Consider the following 22580-nt stretch of genomic DNA (forward strand, 5'->3'; position numbering starts at 1 on the left):
AAGCATCACCGATTTTGTGACGCAGCAGCGATATCGCTAGTGATATCGCTATGTGTGATACTTACCTCCGACCGGCTCCCCCGCTGTCTGCCGCTGATCGCGCGAGATCGTGCAGCTCCATTTCTCGTTGGGTGCTTCCTGCTGGCGCCAACGAGCGATGCTTGGATGCGGGCGGGAGGACGTCAGGGAAGGTAAGTAATGACCGCTGCTGCATCGCTACATCGCTGTGAGATCTGCCTTTGTGGCAGCGCACTAGCGACCATTTAGCGATGCACCAGCTATCCTGACCAGGTCGTATCGTTGTCGGGATCGCTGGTGCATTGCTAAATGTAAAGGGGCCTTAAAGAGCTGCCTGGTGAAAACAAGTTGTCGCAATTTTAATATCCCTTACCATTCTCTGGGGTCTCTCCAAACCCCAAAGAATAATAAATGTAGGCGATATGACCCCTTTAGGGACTACTAGTCAAAGAGTACTTAGCTGACAGCTATTAATAGTAGCTTTGATTAGTAATGAAGACTGTGAAGACCAAATGGCACTTCAAAAGGGGGTTAACGCAGAATAATTTCGCAGCAAAGCCCCTGTTTTCTGCCTTTAACTCCAGCAAGAAGATTTCTCCATCCCTATACTAGTCCTTACCTGATGACCAGGGTTTAGATAGGAAGGATTAAGCAACTTTGTAGTCAAATCTATTTGAGTCTATGGGTACACTCGCTCTGCTGACAATGAGCAACAATATTGCCACGGCAATATCTACTCGCCCTCTGTTGGCCACGAACAGTACTGCAGCCATGACAGTGTCTAATAATAATAATAATAATAATAATAATAATAATAATCTTTATTTATATAGTGCCAACATATTCCGCAGCGCTTTACAGTTGAACAGTTTCAAACACAACAGTCATAAGTAACAACGTTAACACTACAATAATTAAAGCGAAATAAGACGACCCTGCTCGTGGAGCTTACAATCTACAATGAGGTGGGGGAGATACAAAGCACAGGTTTGTATTTACATTGATGTATTTACAATGACGGTCCAGCCATCTTCAGGGGGTGGGGGTTAGATGGAGATAGTGAATGGGCTACACACACACAAACATGACTTTGATTACTGAATGTGATAGGCCGCTCTGAACAAATGTGCTTTGAGCGAGCGCCTAAAACTATGCAAATTGTGGATGGTCCTAATATCTTGGGGTAGAGCATTCCAGAGGATTGGCGCAGCACGGGAGAAGTCTTGGAGTCGGGAGTGGGAGGTACGGATTAGGGCAGAGGTTAGTTGAAAGTCATTTGCAGAGCGCAGCGGTCGGTTAGGCCGATAGACAGAAATGAGGGAGGAGATGTAAGGGGGTGCCGCACTGTGGAGAGCTTTGTGGGTGAGAACAAGTACTTTGAATTGTACCCTGTAATGAATTGGCAGCCAGTGTAACGACTGGCGAAGAGCGGACGCGTCTGAGTAACGATTAGCCAGATGGACAACCCTGGCTGCTGCATTAAGGATAGACTGGAGAGGGGAGAGTCGAGTGAGAGGGAGGCCAATTAATAGAGCAATACAGTAGTCCAGGCGGGAGTGGATCAGGGCGACAGTGAGAGTTTTTGTTGTTTCCATGGTGAGAAAAGGGCGGATTCTAGAGATGTTCTTTAGGTGTAAGCGGCATGAGCGGGCAAGAGATTGTATATGGGAGGTGAAGGAGAGATCGGAGTCGAACATAACACCCAGACAGCGCGCCTGCTGTCGGGGTGTTATTATGTTGCCACCCACAGAGAGGGAAATGTCAGATTTAGGGAGGTTAGTAGATGGTGGGAGCAGAAGAAGTTCAGTTTTGGAGAGGTTGAGTTTCAGATAGAGAGCAGACATGATTTTGGAGACTGCAGACAGACAGTCAGTGGCGTTCTGTAGTACAGCGGAGGTAAGGTCAGGGGATGATGTGTACAGTTGTGTGTCATCAGCATAAAGATGGTACTGAAAGCCAAATCTGCTGATGGTCTGTCCAATTGGGTCCGTATAGAGAGAGAAGAGAAGGGGGCCAAGGACTGAGCCCTGAGGTACCCCAACAGTGAGAGGAAGAGGAGATGAAGTGGAGCCAGAAAACAGAACACTGAAGGAGCGGTCGGAAAGATAGGAGGAGAACCAGGAAAGAGCAGTGTCCTTTATGCCTAGTGACTGGAGCCTAGAGAGTAGGAGAGGATGGTCAACAGTGTCGAAAGCTGCAGAAAGGTCGAGAAGAATGAGCAGAGAGTGGTCACCATTACGTTTTGCTGTCAGAAGGTCATTGGTCACTTTGATGAGTGCAGTTTCTGTCGAATGTAGGGGGCGGAAACCGGACTGTGAAGGGTCTAGGAGGGAGTGAGTGGAGAGGTAACGGGTAAGGCGTGAGTATATCAGGCGCTCCAAGAGTTTAGAGATGAAGGGGAGATTGGAGACTGGTCTGTAGTTGTTTGTGCAGGATGGGTCGAGGGTGGGTTTCTTTAGTAATGGAGTAATGATAGAGTGTTTGAAGGGGGAGGGGAAAATGCCAGAGGAGGAGAGATTAAAGATTGTAGTTAGGTGAGTTGTGACGACTGGGGAGAGAGACTGGAGGAGATGTGAGGAAATGGGGTCGGTTGTGCATGTAGTCGGATGAGAAGAGGAGAGGAGCCTGGAGACTTCTTCTTCTGTGATGGGAGCAAATGTGGAGAGTGAGCCAGGGGAAATGCAGGGAGGGATGGGAGTCACTGAACTTGGTGATTGGGAGCAGATTTCCTGACGGATATTGTCTATTTTCTCTATAAAGTGGGAGGCCAGGTCATCAGCGCAAATGTCTGTGATAGGGGCTTGTGCTTTTGGCCTGAGGAGGGAGTGAAAGGTGTCAAAAAGTTTCTTGGGGTTGTTGGATAGTGAGGAGATCAGGGTGGTGAAGTAGGTCTGTTTGGCGAGGTGAAGGGCAGAGTTATATGTCCTTTACATAAATTTGAAGTGTATGAAGTCTTCTGGTGTGCGTGTTTTCCTCCATAAGCGTTCAGCACACCTAGAGCATCGCTGGAGAAATCGGGTTTGTGATGTGAGCCAGGGCTGTTTCACTCTGTGTTTGGAGGTTCTGAGGGTGAGGGGAGCTACTTGGTCAAGGGTGCTTCTAAGAGTGTCATTGAAGTGATGTACAGCCAGATCAGGACAGGACAAAGAAGAGATTGGGGACAATGATGAGTGTAGGGAGTCTGAAAGTGTATGAGGGTTAATGGCTTGTAGATTTCTGACTGAATGGTAGGTAGGAGGGTGCTGGGGTGAGCAAGGATTTGTGAGTGTAAAGGAGAGAATGTTGTGGTCAGAGAGGGGAAGCGGTGAGTTATCTAGGTAGGAGATTGAGCAGAGCCGGGCGAAAACCAGGTACAGGGTGTTACCGTCTTTGTGTGTTTCAGAGGTTGAGAGCTGAGAGAGGCCTAGAGAAGTTGTTAGTGATAGAAGCTGGGATGCAGATGTGGAAGTGGGGCTGTTAATGGGGATGTTGAAGTCTCCCAGGATAAGGGTTGGTAGTTCTGAGGACATGAAGTGCGGCAGCCAGGCAGAGAAATGGTCCAGGAAGTGGGTGGGTGAGCCTGGGGGCCGGTATATGACCGCTACTCTGAGGGAGAGGGGACGAAAGAGCCTGATGGTGTGGACTTCAAAAGAAGGGAATGAGAGTGATGGAACTGGGGGGATGACCTGGAAAGTGCATTGTGGGGACAGGAGTATGCCGACTCCACCACCAGGTCTGTTTGTCGGTCTCGGGGAATGGGAGAATTGTAAGCCACCATGGGAAATGGCAGCAGGAGGGACAGTGTCAGAATCCTGAATCCAGGTTTCCGTGAGGGCCAACAGATTCAGAGAGTTTTTCAGAAAGTAATTGTGTAGGAAAGGAAGCTTGTTGCATACAGACCGTGGATTCCAAAGGGCACAATTGAAAGAAGGAGATGAAGGAGTGCAAATAATATTAGTAAGATTATTAAGGTTTCGATGTGAGGTAGGGTAGGGGTTGAGGTTGGGGGATGGTGGACCGGGGTTGGGGGAGATGTCTCCTGAAATCAGTAGGAGCAGGAAGATAAAGAGCAAGTAGTTTTTGGAATTGTATGAAGATTTTTTGTGCAGTGTGTTTGGGCAAGATGGGCTGAGGTTTTTTAAGAAGGTGAGAAGTGCATGGGAGCTGTACATGGGAGAAGGAAAGAGAGAGGAGCTGATGTATATGAGTTGTGATGGAGGGGGGATTGGTCGGTGAAAGTGGATTGCAATAGAACATAGGAGGATAGGAATAAAGCACATGGATAAAAGGGACAGCAGAGTGTGGGTTACCTGACTCCTGCCCTGACTAACTGCCATGTAATAACTGCTGTATCCCAACGCTTATCTTCGTGACGCTTTGCTTCTGTGATGCGTGCACCCCCACGTGTCTACTCACCCTTTGCTGACAATAGCATATTGAACAGTCCACATAGCCCCCCGAGGAACCCCCCATGCTAAACGTGCATCAGGGCCATGGGAAGAAACGCTTGTCATCCCACATGGGTAAGCACCTTATGGTAGCACTATCTATGGCACTTTATGCATTGTGAGAGTCCTGGTCTTCTACCCAGGCTTAATATGAGTAAGAGGACTATAGCCTGATGGACTTTTTCCCTACACTTTGCAGGGAGCCATCATACATCATATCATGACACAAGGTATATCATATACATTTCCTCATTGCCCTGATCATATCTGATTCTTGATATTTGCTGTCCATGAGGTAGTGTTTCTTTGCCCTGTCTTCAACATGTCAATCCATCTTTTTATCATTTGTTGTACTCGTTTGTTTGTTATATGAATGAGAACCTAATAAACTTTTTTATATTGATTAATACATACAGTGTTTTTCATCTCAGCAGTTATACACACATTCTGGGGCATCATAGCTCCAATTTTTTTGTAGGATCCTTTGTTGATCAATGCATAATAAAAATATATAATCCATCTTTTTCTACTGTCCTGTACCATTAAACATGAAATCACCCTTCAAGGCTAAGGGGAATAGATTCTTGTATGGTTGTGAAGTAGGAATATTGACAGTCATCCATGCAGATGACAGGAAAGAGATGAAAAATTTTGTGAAATCACTTCTATTTCATTCCACTAGCTGTCTTCTCCTGGGAAACCAATCTTGAAGCAAAATCTGTATCATAATATATCCATAGCTTGTGTCTTGCTTTGCACAAGTTGGGGACTCAAATGTTAAATGCTATTGTGCCATCATTTCAGATCAAGTAAATAAGATGTATGTATCTCCGATGCATGGATTTTAATAGGGTTTAGGATGGAACAAACATACCAGAAAAAGAAAAAGCCTTACCAATACCAAGTCAGATCACAAATGCATAAGCAGGATGCAACAGACCCCCCATGATAAAAGCAGTGACAGCTCAGGTGAAAAATACTGATGAAAACAGCCAATCACAAACCTACCAATTCATGGAGGGGGTCGATGTCTAGTAAACAATGCACAAAAATGTGCAATAAAAATGAAAAATAATGTATAAGATAAATATATTACATGAGGTATTGGTTAATATTTTGGCCAAAATACGCAAGCTCTCAACTCAAGGGTTTAGGATTCATCACTATTATTATTATGCATTTTTATAGCTCCATTTATTCAATGGCGCTTTACATGTGAAAGGGACAAATATAGACATGTACAATAAACATGAGAAAAACAAGGAACACACAATTACAGATGGAGAGAGGACCCTGCCTGTGAGGGCTCACAGTCTACAGAGGATGGGTGAGGATACACTAGGAGAGGGTAGAGCTGGTTGAACAGTGGTTTGACTGAGGATCATTGCAGGTTGTAGGCTTGTTGGAAGAGGTGGGTCTTCAGGTTCTTTTTGAAGGTTTCCATGGTAGGGGAAAGTTTGATGTGTTGGGTTAGAGAGTTCCAGAATACTTGCATGCGGTTGTGTGAAGAAGATATAAGAGGGGAGTAGAGAAGGAGATCTTGAGAGGATCAAAGGTTACGTGTAGGTAAGTACCGGGAGACCATGTCACAGATATATGGAGGAGACAGGTTGTGGATGGCTTTGTATTCATCACTTATTGTATCCTGCTACTGTGTTCTCAATATAGTCCCATTATGACAAGTGATTGGACTCCTTTGTTCTTATTGTGTGGGAGTAAAAGCAGAAGTTATTGTGCTCTGAAAGCATCGTGGTTGTGCATGATCTGTTTGCAGACTTTCTATATGTGTTTTGCAAGAAATCATTACGAAATTGTGACATGTTAAAAGCCATGGGCACTTTTTTGAAGGAAAAATTCATAATGTTCTGATTTTGAAAAATGGAAGAATTCTGAAATATAAAGTGGCTTATCCGAAAAAAAATCAGCACCATTCAAACTATGAATTGAAAATGCAGTAACAAACAATGCATACTAGTTCTCCAAGTATCAGAGCCAGAGGGAAAAGTTATGTCTCCTAATTCAAGATAGTTTCTATATTTTTCATTTTTAAAAATAGCTGTGATGCTGAGTCACTACTCACAGATAAGCCATGAGACAGTAATCAGGAGGTCAGATACCAGGCACTCCCGTAGTACAGAGGGGCAAGACAAAGGCATGGTCAGGTAACAATCCAGGGTCAAATTCCAGAAGGGTATGTCAAGAAAATGGAGTGAAACAAATTGATAGTCAGGAGGTCTGAGGTGATGTCCAACCTCAGACCTCCTGACTATCAATTTGTTCCACTCCATATACCAGGCAGGCAAATAGAACAGAGCGGCAAGCCAAAGGTATGGTCAGGTAACAGTCCGGGGTCAAATGCCTGAAGGCTACATCAAGAAAAGAGAGTAAGACAAAGGGATAGTCAGAGGCCAAGTACCTAAAGTCATAATGCATCAAGAGCAGAAGGGATAATCCACACAAATAGTCACAACAAAGCCCAGGTCCGGCAACAAGATCAGAGAAACAAACACAATTTTAAGTACACACATGAAACAAAGCTAAGCTACAGATGAAACTGGGCTGCTCACAGAGAGCCACCTAAATAGCCAGCAAATCACTAAGGATGGGAGGCACCTGGGTGAACACCCACAGACTAGACCAGATTGAGCAACAGGGATGTCAATCAAAGAGCTGATAACCCAGTGCGCCCCAGCATCTCATTGGATGACTGGACTGTCACTCACAATACTGACAGTTCAGCACACTCCAGAACCCATAGGGAGGCTGAGCTATCAGTCACAGCCACAATGATGAAACCATGACAATAGCTAAGCAGTTCCTAATAGAGATGATTGCATCTGCAAAGATTCAACTACGGCAAATGTGGAATTTAGAGCAAAATTTAATTTACAACATAATTAGTTTTTGCAAATTGAATGTTCTCTATTATGCTCTGATTTCTCTACAGATCCCAGCATGCAAAGAAAAGTGAAAAATGTATACATCACTGCTCAGCTACCTCAGCGTCCCTGCTGTCTTCCGTCTGGATCTCCATGCCACTTTTTTTCCCCATTGCACACATCCTCTATGTCCACTTAACTTCATGTCTTGGCTTAAATAACTGACTAGATCTTCAACAACACATGCCACAACGTCATGACTTGCACTGTGACTGCACTCCTAGTAGCCTGGTTAGGCATGGAACCCACAGCATGGAGTGAAATGGCCTAAGAGGATGCACATGACAGCACAAGAGGTAGAGAAGAAGCACTGCGGATCAGACAGTGAGCTGCAGGGGTGGTGGAATATGTAAGCACTGAAGTGTGTATTTTTTTTTATACTTTCTGTATGGTGATATCGTTCTCATATATTAAACAGTAGAAACAAGTGAATTGATTGTCAGAGGATAAAGATTGAGTTGAATTTCCAGAAATTGTTGGTTCCACGTAAATTTGAAGCAAAAAAAAAACAAGCCTTGTCTGGCATTATTTCTTCCAACACATTTGAAGTATCAGAGAGTGGACTAATCTAGTTTTGTCTGGCAGCGCTGGCTTCTCCATAATGTCCTACAGCTGTGCCATACTTTGTACAATGGTGGTTAGTACCAAGGACATCAGAGATCAGTGGTTCCCAGTGGAGCTCAGTTGTGTATAGGGAAGGAAGTTTTCCACAAAACTTTGATATTCATCTCTAGATTCCAGTGTGTAAGTGGAATATACAAATCGGTTCCCTGAAAACTGCCTACAGGAAAATTGCCCACACGGAAAATTGCCCACATGGAAAATTGCCCACATGGAAAATTGCCCACAAAGAAAATTGCCAGTTGCAGCATCACAAAGTTTAAGATCTAGGATTTTTGAGGTGCAAGGTGAGAATGTTCACATGATATGTGATTAACTTGTGATTTATAGTTGGTCGAGTGCAAAACTGCAAAAATGAAGATCTGTGTTTGTAGCAGTCTATCATTATCAGGGATAAATATAGTCTGCTCTCTTCTCTCACTGATTCTGCCTTACTCCTCCCACCAGTCCAAAACAGCAGCACATGCAGAACCAGCAGCAATGTGATCCAGAGGAGCTATTACTGCTATTAGTACTCACAAAGGTATCACTGTATTATCTGTGGAGTTACATGGGACTGCAGGTCACATCTTATGCATTATCACCTCAGTGGGAGCCCACCAAAAGCAGCGTGCTGCTGGCAGAGATAGTTGTTCCTGGAAGCCCAGAAGGCACAGCAGAAATGTGAAATTCTGCCACTTGTACCACCTTGTGTACTTGCTGAGAATGTATGGTTTTGCAGTGGTGTAACTGGAGTCCGATGGGCCCCAGTGCCAAATTTGGACCTGCACCCCCACACACATTGGTCAGATGTATGGGCCCCTGTAGTGTTCTAAATTCTATAAAGACTTATGGATTGCCCCTTTCATTATGTAGTGAAATGTCCCCCATCCTGGTATATATGCCCATCAGCCTGGTGAATATGTCTGCATCCTGGTATACCGTATATGTCCCAATGCTGGTATATATGGTCCCCATCCTGGTATGTATGGTCCAAATGGTCTCCATCCTGGTATATATGCCCACTTCCTGGTATATATGTCCATATCCTGGTTTAAATGGTCCCAATCCTAGTGTATTTGTCCCCCCGTTCTGCCCCTAATACATAGTTTAAAACAAAAACATTCTACTCACCTTTCCTCTGCTCCCACGTGTTTTTTGTATCCACTGCACAGCCCGTCAGCTGACATCCGAGTGTGCACCATTGACATGCGCCGCTCCCTGTGGCTGTACCTCAAACGTCAGCTCACAGCCACTGCATGTGTCGCAGTGCAGCATGTATCGCAGTGCAGGGACCCGACGGGTCTCTGCAACACCATGCACGTCATCTGGATCTGCGTCTTCAGTGAGGACGGAGATCCAGCAGAAGCAGGCATCTGTACCCCCATGCCTGCTCGTGGCCTTCATCGCTGCGGCGACAGTCATTGCACCTCAGTGTTTTTTTCTGTTAGTGAACCAGTAGTCTTACCAATGTGTGTTCCCCTCACCCTGTGTTGTCTGAGTGGTGTTCTACCCGTGGGGATCGAGTGCAGTCGTTCAGTGGGATGAGCCCTGGTTTTTGTGGGCTCTCGAAAGACAGCCAGGTCAGCAGACAAGAGCACCCACTGACCAATGTGCCTCCATAGTGATGTCACTGACCAACACAGGAGCCGGAAGTGCCAGAGCAGCGCTGCTCTCCTATTGATTTCAGTGGCAGTGAATCTGGCACCTGCACTTCCTTCCCTGTCCACTTATGACTACCAAGAGAAAGAATGAACAGATCCTACGTAGTTATGTATCATACACTGTCACGGGGTCCTTCTCCGATACCACACAATAAACAGAGAGAGGGAAGGGTGAACAATCCCAAGACCTTTATTACAGGCAAAATTATAAGGTCCATAAACAATCCACAACACTGAGTCCAGAACAAGAATGTAGTCCAGCAACAGGATAAAATGTCCAGGGAGACGAGATTCCAAAACTCTAGCACCAGAGGATAAAATGGGTCCTTCTCTCTGAAGTGCAGTCTTTACACGATCCACTCCACACAGGAACTGACTTGACCAGCTCCTGTTCTCCCCACCCCCTTCCTTGTGTCCAGGGGTAGTCAAACAGGTTGGGACAGTTTCCTGGCCTCCCAGAGGAGAACAAAGGAGCCTTGGGGATTAAAGAGCTACAGGGGGTCATCAAGAGACAGCTACAGTCAGGCTATAGACGTACAAGAAAAACACTATGAAAATAAGTGAAATAGAGATATATACAAAATGATATCCACATAGCCTATCCCACCATCACAACCACATATAATGCAGGTGTAGGCAGGCATAGGATGAAAGAAAATGCAGAATGGATTTGATTAAGGGTCTCTAGGCCCATACACCCCATACTGAGAGTGGAATAATTTTTAGCACAGTGGAATGACAACTCGTAAGAACAGAATCTGTACTCTGGGACTAAGTATGAGTGAACCCAACCTGTAGAACCCGGAGAAGTAAGCTGGGACCAGAGACCTGTGGTGAAATCCATTCTGCATTTTCTTTGCTGCCTGTGTTGTGCTGTATTGTATTTCAGTGGAGCCCATGGAAGTCACTGGGCTTTCCTTGTTGACATTATTTCACATGTTCCTTCCAGCGCTTCCCCACCCCCATTGTTTCAAATTGTCAATCCTGTCATTCCTTTTGGTACAACTCCAGTGAACATTGGCTTTCCTGCTGTGCCAGCCAATTGTGCTTTGGTTAGTTAAAGCATGTACTTTAATAGCTCTATCCCCGTATTTTTTAATTTCTTTTCGATAAAAGTGTATTTTGAGTTCATCTAAAGTATTCTAGCCAGAGGAACAACAAAGTTATGATGTACTTGGGGTTTGAATATCTTGCATTTCATACTATCAACGCAGTAGTGACTTGGAAATACCGACTGCATCGCACTTCACAGTGCCATTCAATTCTCAAAACAAAAGATGACAACGTAATTCAAGAACCAACAGAACATTATCATGACTCCTGCCCTCAAAAAGCAGAAGCAAATGTGATTCTATGCTGCAGAGCATCTCACCTAGAATTCTATACTATTCTCCTGCCCTGCAGAACATTTCACCTATACCTGTATACTATCCCCCTGTCCTGCAGAGCATTTAACCTATAATTCTATACTATTCTCTGTCCTGCAGAGCATCTGACCTATACCTGTATACTATCCCCCTGTCCTGCAGAGCATCTCACCTATAATTCTATACTATTCTCTGTCCTGCAGAGCATCTCACCTATACCTGTATACTATCCCCCTGTCCTGCAGAGCATTTAACCTATAATTCTATACTATTCTCTGTCCTGCAGAGCATCTCACCTATAATTATATATTATTTTACTGCCCTGCAGAGCATCTCACCTATACCTGTATACTATCCCCCATCGTGCAGAGCATTTAACCTATAATTCTATACTATTCTCTGTCCTGCAGAGCATCTCACCTATAATTCTAGATTATTCTTCTGCCCTGCAGAGCATCTCAATTATACTTGCATACTATCCCTCTGTCCTGCAGAGCATTTAACCTATAGATCTATGCTACTCTCTGTCTTGCAGAGCATCTCACTTATAACTCGCTACTATTTTCCTGTGGGTATTCATGTCTGTGGGCAATTTTCTGTGGGCATTTTTCACATATCATGTGAACATCCTCACCTTGCACCTCAAGTATCATAGATCTGAAACTTTGTGATGATGCAATTGGCAATTTTCTGTGTGGGCAATTTTTAGTGTGGGCAATTTTCTGTGTGGGCAATTTTCCATGTGGGCAATTTTCCATGTGGGCAATTTTCCATGTGGGCAATTTTCTTGTGGGCATTTTTCCTATGAAGAAAAAAGAGAAAAAGCCAGCTCACCAGTAAACTCTTGCAGATTCACGGAGCTCCGTGCAGACGAACGTCAGGAAATAGAGAGGAAGATTATCTCCAGCTGCATAAAAATTCTTCTTTATTATAAATCATTAAAATGACATGTAATAGGACTCTCCATGTGACCGCACCAGAGCAAGATGATACAGAGGCTACGCGTTTCGACCTACATGGTCTTTATCAAAGCCATGACTTTGATAAAGACCATGTAGTTCGAAACGCGTAGCCTCTGTATCATCTTGCTCTGGTGCAGTTACATGGAGAGTTTTATGCAGCTGGAGCTAATCTTCCTTTCTATTTCCTGACATTTTTCCTGTGGGCAATTTTCCTGTAGGCAATTTTCCTGTGGGCATTTTTCTGGTCACCATAATAATCATATGAAAATTTCTCTCCTTTCCAGTACGATCTCCGTGAATTTTGCACAAATCAAATTTTGCAAAGTCTGCAAGGCTGGCAAATCCTAATTTCAAAAGATTGGCACAACTCAACTTAAGAATACTTTCAACAGTTCATGTCTACTCTTAAGGCCTGTTTCACACTTCAGTTCAGTCAAAATCCACCGTTTTTATAAAAAAACGGATCCGCCATAGACTTGCATTAGCGGCGGATTTTGACTGATGGTCATCCGTTGCATCCGTTTTTTAACGGATCCGTTTGAATTTTAGCATCCAATGAACTAGAAGTAGTTCTAGAACTTGAAATATTTGAAATAATATAACCATTTTCAATAAACAATATATATATATATATATATATCTATATATCGACCATTTAAAACAGACACATTCTATTTGGGGGGAAGGAATCAGCAATAAAAGCAAATTAGTTGTTGAAAATAACGCAGAATGGAAAATAAATAGACTTATAACTCTACAATACCCTCATGTGAGTTAAAATATATTATAGCGCCAACCTTAATGTAACTCACGGGCTCGAATTTCATGGAGTGATGCACTGTTTTGTGGTGGGATCTATTAGATGCCACATCACGTAGATATTATTCCCTGGGAAATGACAGGTTTCAACACTGAAGCTGTCATATGGAAGAGTAAAATATTTCCTCGGGGCCCAAACTGCCCTGTAGGTTTTTTTTAAGTCTTATAATGTAAAATGCTGCAGCGAAAAGTCAAGAGAAAAACCACATTAGTTAAAAACAATTTTATGCTGTAACAAAAATATTTACAGATAGTGAAAAATGAATTAATTACCGTCGATAACTAAATGGTACTGTCGCGCTAATAGATTGAAGATGGCGGAAAAAATATATATTCAAATATATTAAAAAAGGAGCCACACACAATAGGATTGGCTATCTGTAAAAAGACAATAACTCAATAAGATAAATTTGGACAATGAGACAATGCTGCTTGTAGAGACAGCTAGTAGATATGCACATATTATTGTTATTATTATTATTATTATTAATTATAATGGCCTTCATCTCAATCTTGAGCCATGGCGACTTGATGGATGAACAATCTGTAGGAGGATCGATCTTGTGGAAGCCTACATTGGTCCACCAAGGTTTTTTCCACCATTTCCTTGATGGTATCAAACCATCGGGTTGCTGGTCTTCTTCTTTGCCTTATTCCTTCTATTTTTCAGACTATGATGTCCTTTTCTAGAAATGTTAATGCAATTAAAAATAATATTACATGCTCCACAACTGGGGTCATTTTGAGAGGTTCGGCGCTTGCAAACTGCAGTACTTTACTCTGCCGTCAACAGGGCAGAGTAAGTATGCCTGCGCAGGAGGCGAAACAGAAGTAAGGAGTAGAGTTGAGCGAAATGGGTCGGTCAAATTCATGTCGCCGACTTTCACTAAAGTTGGGTTTCATGAAACGAAACCCGACCATAGCGTGAGGTCGGCCATGAGGTCGACGACCAGAGCGCCAAAGTCGCGTTTCAAAAGATGCTTTCAGCGCCCTTTTTCAGCCAATGATGGAAGACGCACACTGTGGGCAACGCGATGACATGGGCAGCGGTCACCACCATCTTTGAGAAGGGCATGCAAGTGTTTGACTTGCTTTGTGTGGCGTCACAGGGGATATAAAAGGGCGTGCACGCCGACCGCCATCTTACTTCTGCCGATATTAGCATTAGGGAGAGGTTGCAGCTGCTGATTCTGAATAAGGGAGAGCGTTAGGCAGGGAAGAAGAAAAAAAAACTGCTTCTGCTGGTAGCGATTTCCACTGTACAACACAACAGTTTGTGCGCAGTGACAGGGGAGGATATATTTTTGTGCATCAGCTCTGTTGGTTATTAGGCTGCCTTATAAGGCTCCCTTTTCTGCACAGTTACCAAGCATTCATTTTTCCACACTTTTGTGTGCAGCAGTCCTGCTTATTAGGCTGCCTACTGCCATACTTGGACTGAGAGCATCATTGTCTGCCTCCTAAAATCTCTAGTGAGATCCAAATTCTCACCAATACTATATACACCTTGTACCTTGTCATACACCAGCCTATTTCAGCCTGTTAAATTGAGGTGTAATCTATAGAGGGCCTGAGATAATTGTTCGTCCTCCTAAAATCTCTAGGGAGATTCAAATTCTCCCCAACACTATATACACCTTGTACCTTATCATACACCAGCCAATTTCAGCCTGTTCAATTGAAATGTAATCTATAGTGGGCCTGAGATAATAGTTCAGCCTCCTAAAATCTCTAGGGAGATTCAAATTCTCCCCAATACTATATACACCTTGTACCTTATCATACACCAGCCAATTTCAGCCTGTTAAATTGAGGTGTAATCTATAGTGAGCCTGAGATAATAGTTAAGCCTCCTAAAATCTCTAGGGAGATTCAAATTCTCCCCAATACTATATACACCTTCTACCTTGTCATACACCAGCCTATTTCAGCCTGTTAAATTGAGGTGTAATATATAGTGGGCCTGAGATACGTGTTCAGCCTCCTAAAATCTCTAGGGAGATTCAAATTCTCCCCAATACTATATAGACCTTGCACCTTGTTTTACAGTACCATATAGCTGGTGGTATTTTGGGTACATTTTCCCAAAAATGAGGAAGTATGGTGGAAGAGGCCATAGAAGTGGGCGGGGGTTGCCAGCTGGTACTGATGGTGGTGGTGCATCTGCTGGTAGTGGCAAAAGCACAATAGCACCTAAGGCAGGAGGTGTTGAGCCTGCATCATCGTCTGGCTCCACAAGGCCTTGAAGGCTCCCTTTTCTGGGAGTAGGTAAACCGCTTTTAAAGCCGGAGCTTCAGGAGCAAGTTTTGGCTTACATTGCTGACACAGCCTCCAGCTCTATTGCCTCCTCTTCTGAAGTTTCAAAAAATAAAAGCACTGAGTAGTCAGTGGAGGGTCCTGGTCAGGAACAACACCTTTCCTTGTGTCCTTCTCACCTACCAAAAGTGAAGGATGTGGCAGGCCACATTTGTTATGAATGGGTCACCGAGGAGAAAAAGCAAAACAAGCTAAGCCACAGAAAACCAGAGTGGTTGGTAACTATGCAGATTGCAGATCCCTGATCTTACCACACAACTAGTAGTAGCCATGGAGCGTGCCTACGATGAACCTAGACGCCTAGTTACGGCCAGAGGACTACATAAGCCTAAAGCAAGAAAAGGGAAAACTAACTGCCCCAGAGCAGACCACAAAGGAATAGATAGCCCCCACACATGTATTGACGGTGAAACAAGATGAATGCACAAACACAGACAGGAAAATAGGCTGAGCAAATGATGGGGCCCAAACTAACTAGACAGGAAAGGAAAGGGAAGACACTGTCTGCAACCTGCAAAAAACACTACAAAAATAATGTCCAACACTTCTGATAGCAAAATTAACCCTGAAGTCACTAGACTTCTCCCACTTTATCAGCACTCTAAAAGATTCTGAGACAGAGCAAAAAGAGACCAAACTAGTAAGGGACAAAAAGCCAATTGGCAAAATACTGATAAATAAGAGTGGAAATTCAGCTCAGCCCCCAGACGGGGCTGGGAGACCACACAAAAAACTGAATAGACCAACAAAATCAAGTGTGAACAATAGCAGAAAAACTTAGCTTTAGATGACTGGAGCAGAGCTGAAAACCAAGAGCTGACAAGCCAGAAGGAATCACTAGCAACTGAATAGGGCATCGGCTGTCCAATCTGAGAATCCTGAGATCCAATCGTCATCCTCATTCTCAGGTGGCAGATCTCCACCAATCAAACCTGCTGCACCTCCTCCCATCACCACCAGAGGGAGTCCAGAAGGAGAACTCACAACTGGTGAACCATAGAATGAACTCACAACACACATTACAGAATCATAGAATCATAGAATCGTAGAGTTGGAAAGGACCTCCTGGGCCATCTGGTCCAACCCCCTGCTCAAAGCAGGATTCGCTAAATCTTCCCAGTCAAATGTCTGTCCAGCCACTGTTTGAAGACTTCCATTGAAGGAGAACTCACCACTTCTCGTGGCAGCCTGTTCCACTCATTGATCACTCTAACTGTCAAAAAGTTTTTTCTAATATCTAATCTGTGTCTCCTCCCATTCAATTTCATCCCATTGCTTCTAGTCTTTCCTTGTGCAAATGAGAATAAAGTTGATCCTTCTACAATGTGACAGCCCTTTAGATATTTGCAGACAGATTACTCCATGGAGCTCTTTTCACATACCATGCCTGGGTTATCAAGTCAAATCGTGATATCCCCATTCCAAGATGAATCTGACATGGAGGGCACTGATGCACAGCCACTGCTAGATTTTTCTGCTGGTACATTCACTCAGAGCACTACATTGTTCTTGCAGTATACTGAGCCAGAATCTGACCCTGATGAAACTGAGGTGCCCCTTCCCGCATACTATACCACCTTACACAGTGACACAGAGGAAGGTGCACATGAAATTGAAGAGGAGGTGATGGATGACCCAGTTGTTGACCCAGATTGGCATCCATTGGGGGAAGAGGGTGACGCAGCCAATAACTCAGAAGAGGAGGAGGAGGATCCGCAGCAGGCATTGACATCGCAACAGCTGTTATCTGGCAGGCCCGTAGCAGTCCAAAAACGGGTTACAAAAACCAAAGGAGTTGCAGGACAGCTTGGCTAGATGGTGAAATAAGCACAGCGTGCAAGGCCTCAAAATGTCTTCCATAGTAGGAAAAGTGCAGTGTGGCACTTTTTGAACAAAATCCTAATGATCAGGCAAAGGTTATCTGTAAGAAGTGCGCAAAGACCTATAGCCGAGGGAAAAATCTGAGAAATTTGAATACCAGTTGCATGCTTAGACATTTAACCACCATACACTTGCAAGAGACTCTGAATAGGACAAAAAAGTACTCATCCTCTCATCTGCGTACACTGTGTTTGAACGCCCACATTGTCAAACTAATCTCGTTAGAGATTATGCCCTACCGGTTGGTTGAAAGCGAAGCTTTCCGTGAGCTCATGGCCTACGCAGTACCACGCTATGACCTTCCCAGTTGGCACTTCTTTTCTCGAAAATCCATCCCAGCACTCCACCTGCATGTGAAAGACCGCATTGTCTATGCACTCAAGCAATCAGTGAGTGGAAAGATGCACCTCACAACAGATGCATGGTCCAGTAGGCATGGCCAGGGCCATTACGTGTCCATCACTGCACACTGGGTTAATGTGGTGGATGCAGGGTCCCCAGGGGACAGAGGCGGTGGGACAATGCTGCCTAGCCCACGGTATAGGAAACAGTTGGCTGTAGGCGTTCGACCCTCCTCCTCTTCCTCTTCCAGAAGCGAAAGCTCATCCACAGAGCACAGTCGCACGAGCACTCCATACGCAGCTGCCAGTGTTGCACATGAGGTGTCCCACAATCGAACAGCTAGTGAAAGCGTCAGCAGGCTGTGTTGAAGATGATGTGTTTGGGCAACAACAGACGCACCACGGAGGTACTGGCCAACTAATTGCAGCGACAATCTGAGTCATGGCTGGGCAGTCTACATCTTGAGGCAGGCAAGGTAGTGATAACGGCCAGAATTTTGTGGCAGCCATAGCCCTTTCAAAACTCAGACACATACCTTGCCTGGCTCACACCTTGAACCTGGTGGTGCATTGCTTCCTCAATAATTATCCAGAGTTAACAGCCCTGCTCCATAAGGTGAGAAGACTGTGCTCGCACATCCGCTGATCGCCCGTACACTCCAGTCGTATGCAGAAGCTGCAGCGATTGCTCCACCTTCCCAAGCACCGCCTAATTATCGACGTTGCAAAAAGGTGGAACTCCACCCTGCACATGGTTGAGAGGCTGTGCGAACAGAGGCAGACTGTAATGCATTTGTGGGAGGATACACGGGCAGGCAGTTTGAGGGCAGACATGGAGTTGTCAGGTGTGCAGTGGTCGAAGCACAAGGCTGGGTCTTGGTCCAAGTTGTGTTCAAAATTTTTATAAATAATCTAGATAAGGCAACTGAAGGTAAACTAATCAAAATGGCAGGTGATGCAAAGCTTGGAGGAATAGCTAGCACTACAGAAAACAGAAAAGATTCAGAAGGATCTGGATAAGCTTGAACAATAGGCAGCAACTAATAGAATGATGTTTAACAGGGAGAAACACAAGATTCTACAACTGGGCAAGAAAAATTAAAATTACATCTACAGAATGGGAGGAAAAGAACTAAGCAACAGCACTTGTGAAAGACTTGAGTATACTAATAGATCACAGACTGCACATGAGTCAACATTATAATGCAGCAGCAAAAAAGACAAACACAGTTCTAGCATGTATTAAAAGAAGAATAGAATCTATATCATGTGGAGTAATTATCCCCTTCAACTCCTCCTTGGTCAGGCCTCATCTGGAATACTGTGTTCAGTTCTGGGCACCACATTTTAAAAAAGACATTGAAAAACTGGAGCAAGTTCCGAGAAGCGCTACCAGAATGGTGAGCGGACTGCAAAGTATGTCCTACGAGGAACAGTTAAAGGATCTGAGAATATTTAGCTTGCAAAAAAGAAGGCTAAGAAGAGACTTAATAGCTATCTACAAATATATGAAGGAGTGTCACAGTGTAGAGGGATCATTCTTATTCTCATTTGCACATGGAAACATGAGAAGCAATGGAATGAAACTGAAAGTGAGAAGATACAGATTAGGCTGGTTTCACACTAGCGTATTTCACATACAGTGCACGGTGCCGCTAAGCCCCGCCCCCTGCCTGCCCTGTCCGGTCATCTCCTCCTACTATCGCACACGGCTGCATGCAATCTGCGCACCCTATCTTTAGCATAGGGTGCACTGACCGTGCGCTGGCCGTGCGCTAGTAGGATTTTTGCATGCGCTACGCACTTTTGAAGGTGCGCCGGTGTGTGCCGAACGCAGCATGTTGCATTTTGGTGCGCTCGTCTTCAAACAGAGGTTGGACAGATGTCTGTCTAAGATGGTTTAGTAGATCATTGAGCAGGGGGTTGGTCTCAAATTTCATGGGATTCAGGTTATCCTGAGACAATGGGGACTATATAGGCTATATTTCAAAAGATTCAAGATGTATTTTTTTACTGAACACCTTGACTCCAAAAGGCCATTTTTATGATATTGAATTATACGCTTTTTGAGTACAGCTTGGGAGTGAGAGCGTTTGAGACTCACTGATCCCAGGGTGGGGTATCTATATATGTTTTTAAGCTGAATGGGTTATTCCAGTTCCTATATTCCAAAAAAAGTATAAAATTGATATTGACTGTTTTCTCTTTAGGTGATGTACCATTGTTGCATTTCATATACCCCTTTTCCATAATGTTGTTCATATTTTTCAGACTTGACATACTAATTCCTTTTCAAATTTTTTCATACAACTTTGTGACTTTGTTGTGTACAAAATTACACCTTTACATAATACATATATTTACAGTTTCAATACACCTGTACTCTTATACAACATATTATATAAAAAAAAAATAAAATTGAAAAGCAATAAGAAAAATGTGGGTCCTATGGAATCAATTCACAATTCTCATGTTAGTTTTATGTATATACAGGGTGGTCAAAAAGTAGGTGGACAGAAAATAATATTTATTTTGATTTACAGTATATAGAAAATTATATTTACTAACACAAGCATAACATTGACAATTAAATTTTATTCTGAACAATAATAAAAAAGCCCTTAAATTTTATCAACGCAGGTGATCAAACTGTTTTCCATCATAATTTGCAGAGCTTTGAAGTCTGCCTCTTTCGCTTTGACAAACATTTTTGCACAAGTCTCTTTGGGTATTAATTTCTTGACATGCATCTCTTTTGTAATTTTTCAAATCACTGACACTTTTTATTTTCGACTATAATCTTTGTCCTTGAGTACTTCCCAAAAGAAAAAATCCATTGGTGTCAAGTCTGGCGAATGTGCCAGCCAATCAAGTGGGTCTCTTCGGCCAATCCATTTAATATGAAATGTTTCATCAAGATACTTGCGGACTACTCTTGAATAATGTGGAGGGGCCCCATCTTGTTGGAAATAAAGGTCTTTTGACTGTTGCTGTAACTGGGGAACTACTTGATTCATTAGAATTTCAAAATACCGTACTTATCTCCTGTGACTGTTTCATCAAAAAAAATGGTCCAAAAACACCAAAACTTGAAATACCACCCCAAACATTGACACCAGGCTCATTTAGTTGTTGCTCTAATGTTAAATGCATGTTCTCAATATATCAGTAACTACAATTATGTCTGTTAATATGGCCAGATAATTTGAAAGAAGCTTCATCTCTCCACATAATGTTATCTAAAATTACTGGATTTTCTTCAATTTCGCTAAACATAATCTCACAAAATTGCAGCTGCCTGTCTGGATCATCCTCCAATAAACCATGAATTAGATGTGGACGATAAGCTTTCCACCCAATAGATTTCAGGATTCGCATGATGGAAGCTGGTGAAATTCCCAATTCTAAAGAGACTCTTCTGGTGGACTTTTTTGGACTCTGAACAAATGTTTCAGCAACAAGTTGTTTATTATTTTCTGTACAGGCTGTTTTGGGTCGACCAGTTTTTGGAGCATTAAGGATTGAGCCAGTGGCATCGAATTTGTCACAAATGCGGTAAATGGTTTGTCTCTTTGGGGCTTGAGTACCAAATGTTTCAACCCAATTTGTGCTAACTGTTTCAGCATTTTGAGATTTCCAGTACTCTTTTAAAATCTATTTTCTTTGATCTGTATTTAAATTATTTGCCATTAATGGTTATCTGAATTATCTGAATAAAAAACTAATTTGGGGGAGATTTATCTGTGAAAACTGGATCTGTGAAACTGACTCAGTTGCCCTTAGCAACCAATCAGATTCCACCTTTCATTTTCCAAAGAGTCTGTGAAGAATGAAAAATGGAATCTGATTGTTTTAGGTCAATTAGGATTACCATAATTATTAATATTTGCCAAATGTAGAATAATGAGAGAGAGAGAGAATGTTCTAAGGTATTTTTATTATTTACTGCAAAGTCAAAAGTTTACACTAAGATTACTATGCCTTTAAACAATTCTGGACGGCCCGTATGATGACGTCATGTGTTTGGAAGCTTCTGATTCATTTTTTGGCAACATCTGAGTTAGAGACACGTCTGTGGATGTATTCTAATGCACACCTGAAACACACTGCTTCTTTGTGTGGCATCATGGGAAAGTCTAAACAAATCAGCCAAGATATCAGGAAGAGAATTGTGGACTTTCACAAGTCTGGCTCATCCGTGGGTATAATTTGTTTGTACAAATGAACAAGGCACCTTCAGGTATCTTGAAATTGTAGCCAAGTACAAACAAAATGGGAATGTCCAGCCATCATACCGCTCAGGAACGAGACAGGTTCTGTGACTCAGTGATGAATGTTCTTTGGTCCAACATGTGCGTACCAACCCAAGGACAAAAGTAAAAGACCTTGTGAAGATGATAGCGGAAGATGGTAAGATTGTTTTCTATCTACAGTGAAAAAATTAATGTATGAGCATGGGCTGAAAGGCGACTCTGCCAGGAAGAAGCCATTACTCCAAAAGATGAGAAAATGGAAAACTGTCTTAGGAGCACACGAAAGAGACTCAGACAAGAGATGGGTTTAAACCACAACACGTTTCGACGGAGGATCCGTCTTCATCAGGTGGAAGACGGATCATCCGTCGAAACGTGTTGTGGTTTAAACCCATCTCTTGTCTGAGTCTCTTTCCTGTGCTCCTAAGACCATTTTCCATTTTCTCATTGCTCCTATCCTCCATTGGAGGTTTTCGGCTGGAGCTGCGGTGGAGACCTGACATCCTTGTCTGCCCCTGGGTTGCTTCCTAAGCGCTCCTTTATGACCGCTTATCATTGACTCTTATTACTCCAAAAAAACATAAAAAAGCCAAATTAATGTTTGCAAATGCACACAGCAACAAAGATTTTCATTTTTTGAGACACAAAACTAAAATTGAACTTTTTTGGCATAAAGACCATGGTTACATTTGGAAGCCTAAGAACACCATCCCAACTGTTAAACATGGAGGTGGCAGCATTATGTTGTGGTGTTTTGCTGTTGGAGTGACTGGTGCACTTCACAAAATAGGTGGCATCATGAGAAAGGAAAATATGTGGCAATACTGAAGCAACATCTCAAGATATCAGCCAGGAAGTTAAAATTGGGCGGAAATGGGCCTTACAAACGGACAATGACCCGAAGCATACTGCCAAAATGGTAACAACAGGGCTTAAGGATAACAAAGTCAATGTTTTGGAGTGGCCATTACAAAGCCCTGATCTCAATCCTAT

The 22580-nt window shown here is 43.2% G+C and overlaps 1 protein-coding gene across 3 annotated transcripts in view; it reads left to right on the forward strand.

Moving 5' to 3' along the window:
* Positions 1-22580, forward strand: part of DRD2 (dopamine receptor D2) — a 443649-nt gene that overhangs the window by 232326 nt on the left and 188743 nt on the right. For 2 of the 3 annotated variants that reach the window (XM_073585298.1, XM_073585299.1), the window contains one exon: positions 7393-7733. The exons of the other annotated variant lie outside the window; for it this stretch is intronic. In XM_073585298.1, coding sequence (XP_073441399.1) covers positions 7660-7733 — 74 coding nt within the window. In that variant the 5' untranslated portion in view covers positions 7393-7659. The remainder of the gene's footprint in view (positions 1-7392; positions 7734-22580) is intronic. 3 annotated transcript variants of the gene reach the window in all.

This window comes from Dendrobates tinctorius, unplaced genomic scaffold (assembly GCF_039654945.1).
Source record: "Dendrobates tinctorius isolate UK_male_01 unplaced genomic scaffold, ASM3965494v1 ptg000086l, whole genome shotgun sequence".
Taxonomy (NCBI): domain Eukaryota; kingdom Metazoa; phylum Chordata; class Amphibia; order Anura; family Dendrobatidae; genus Dendrobates; species Dendrobates tinctorius.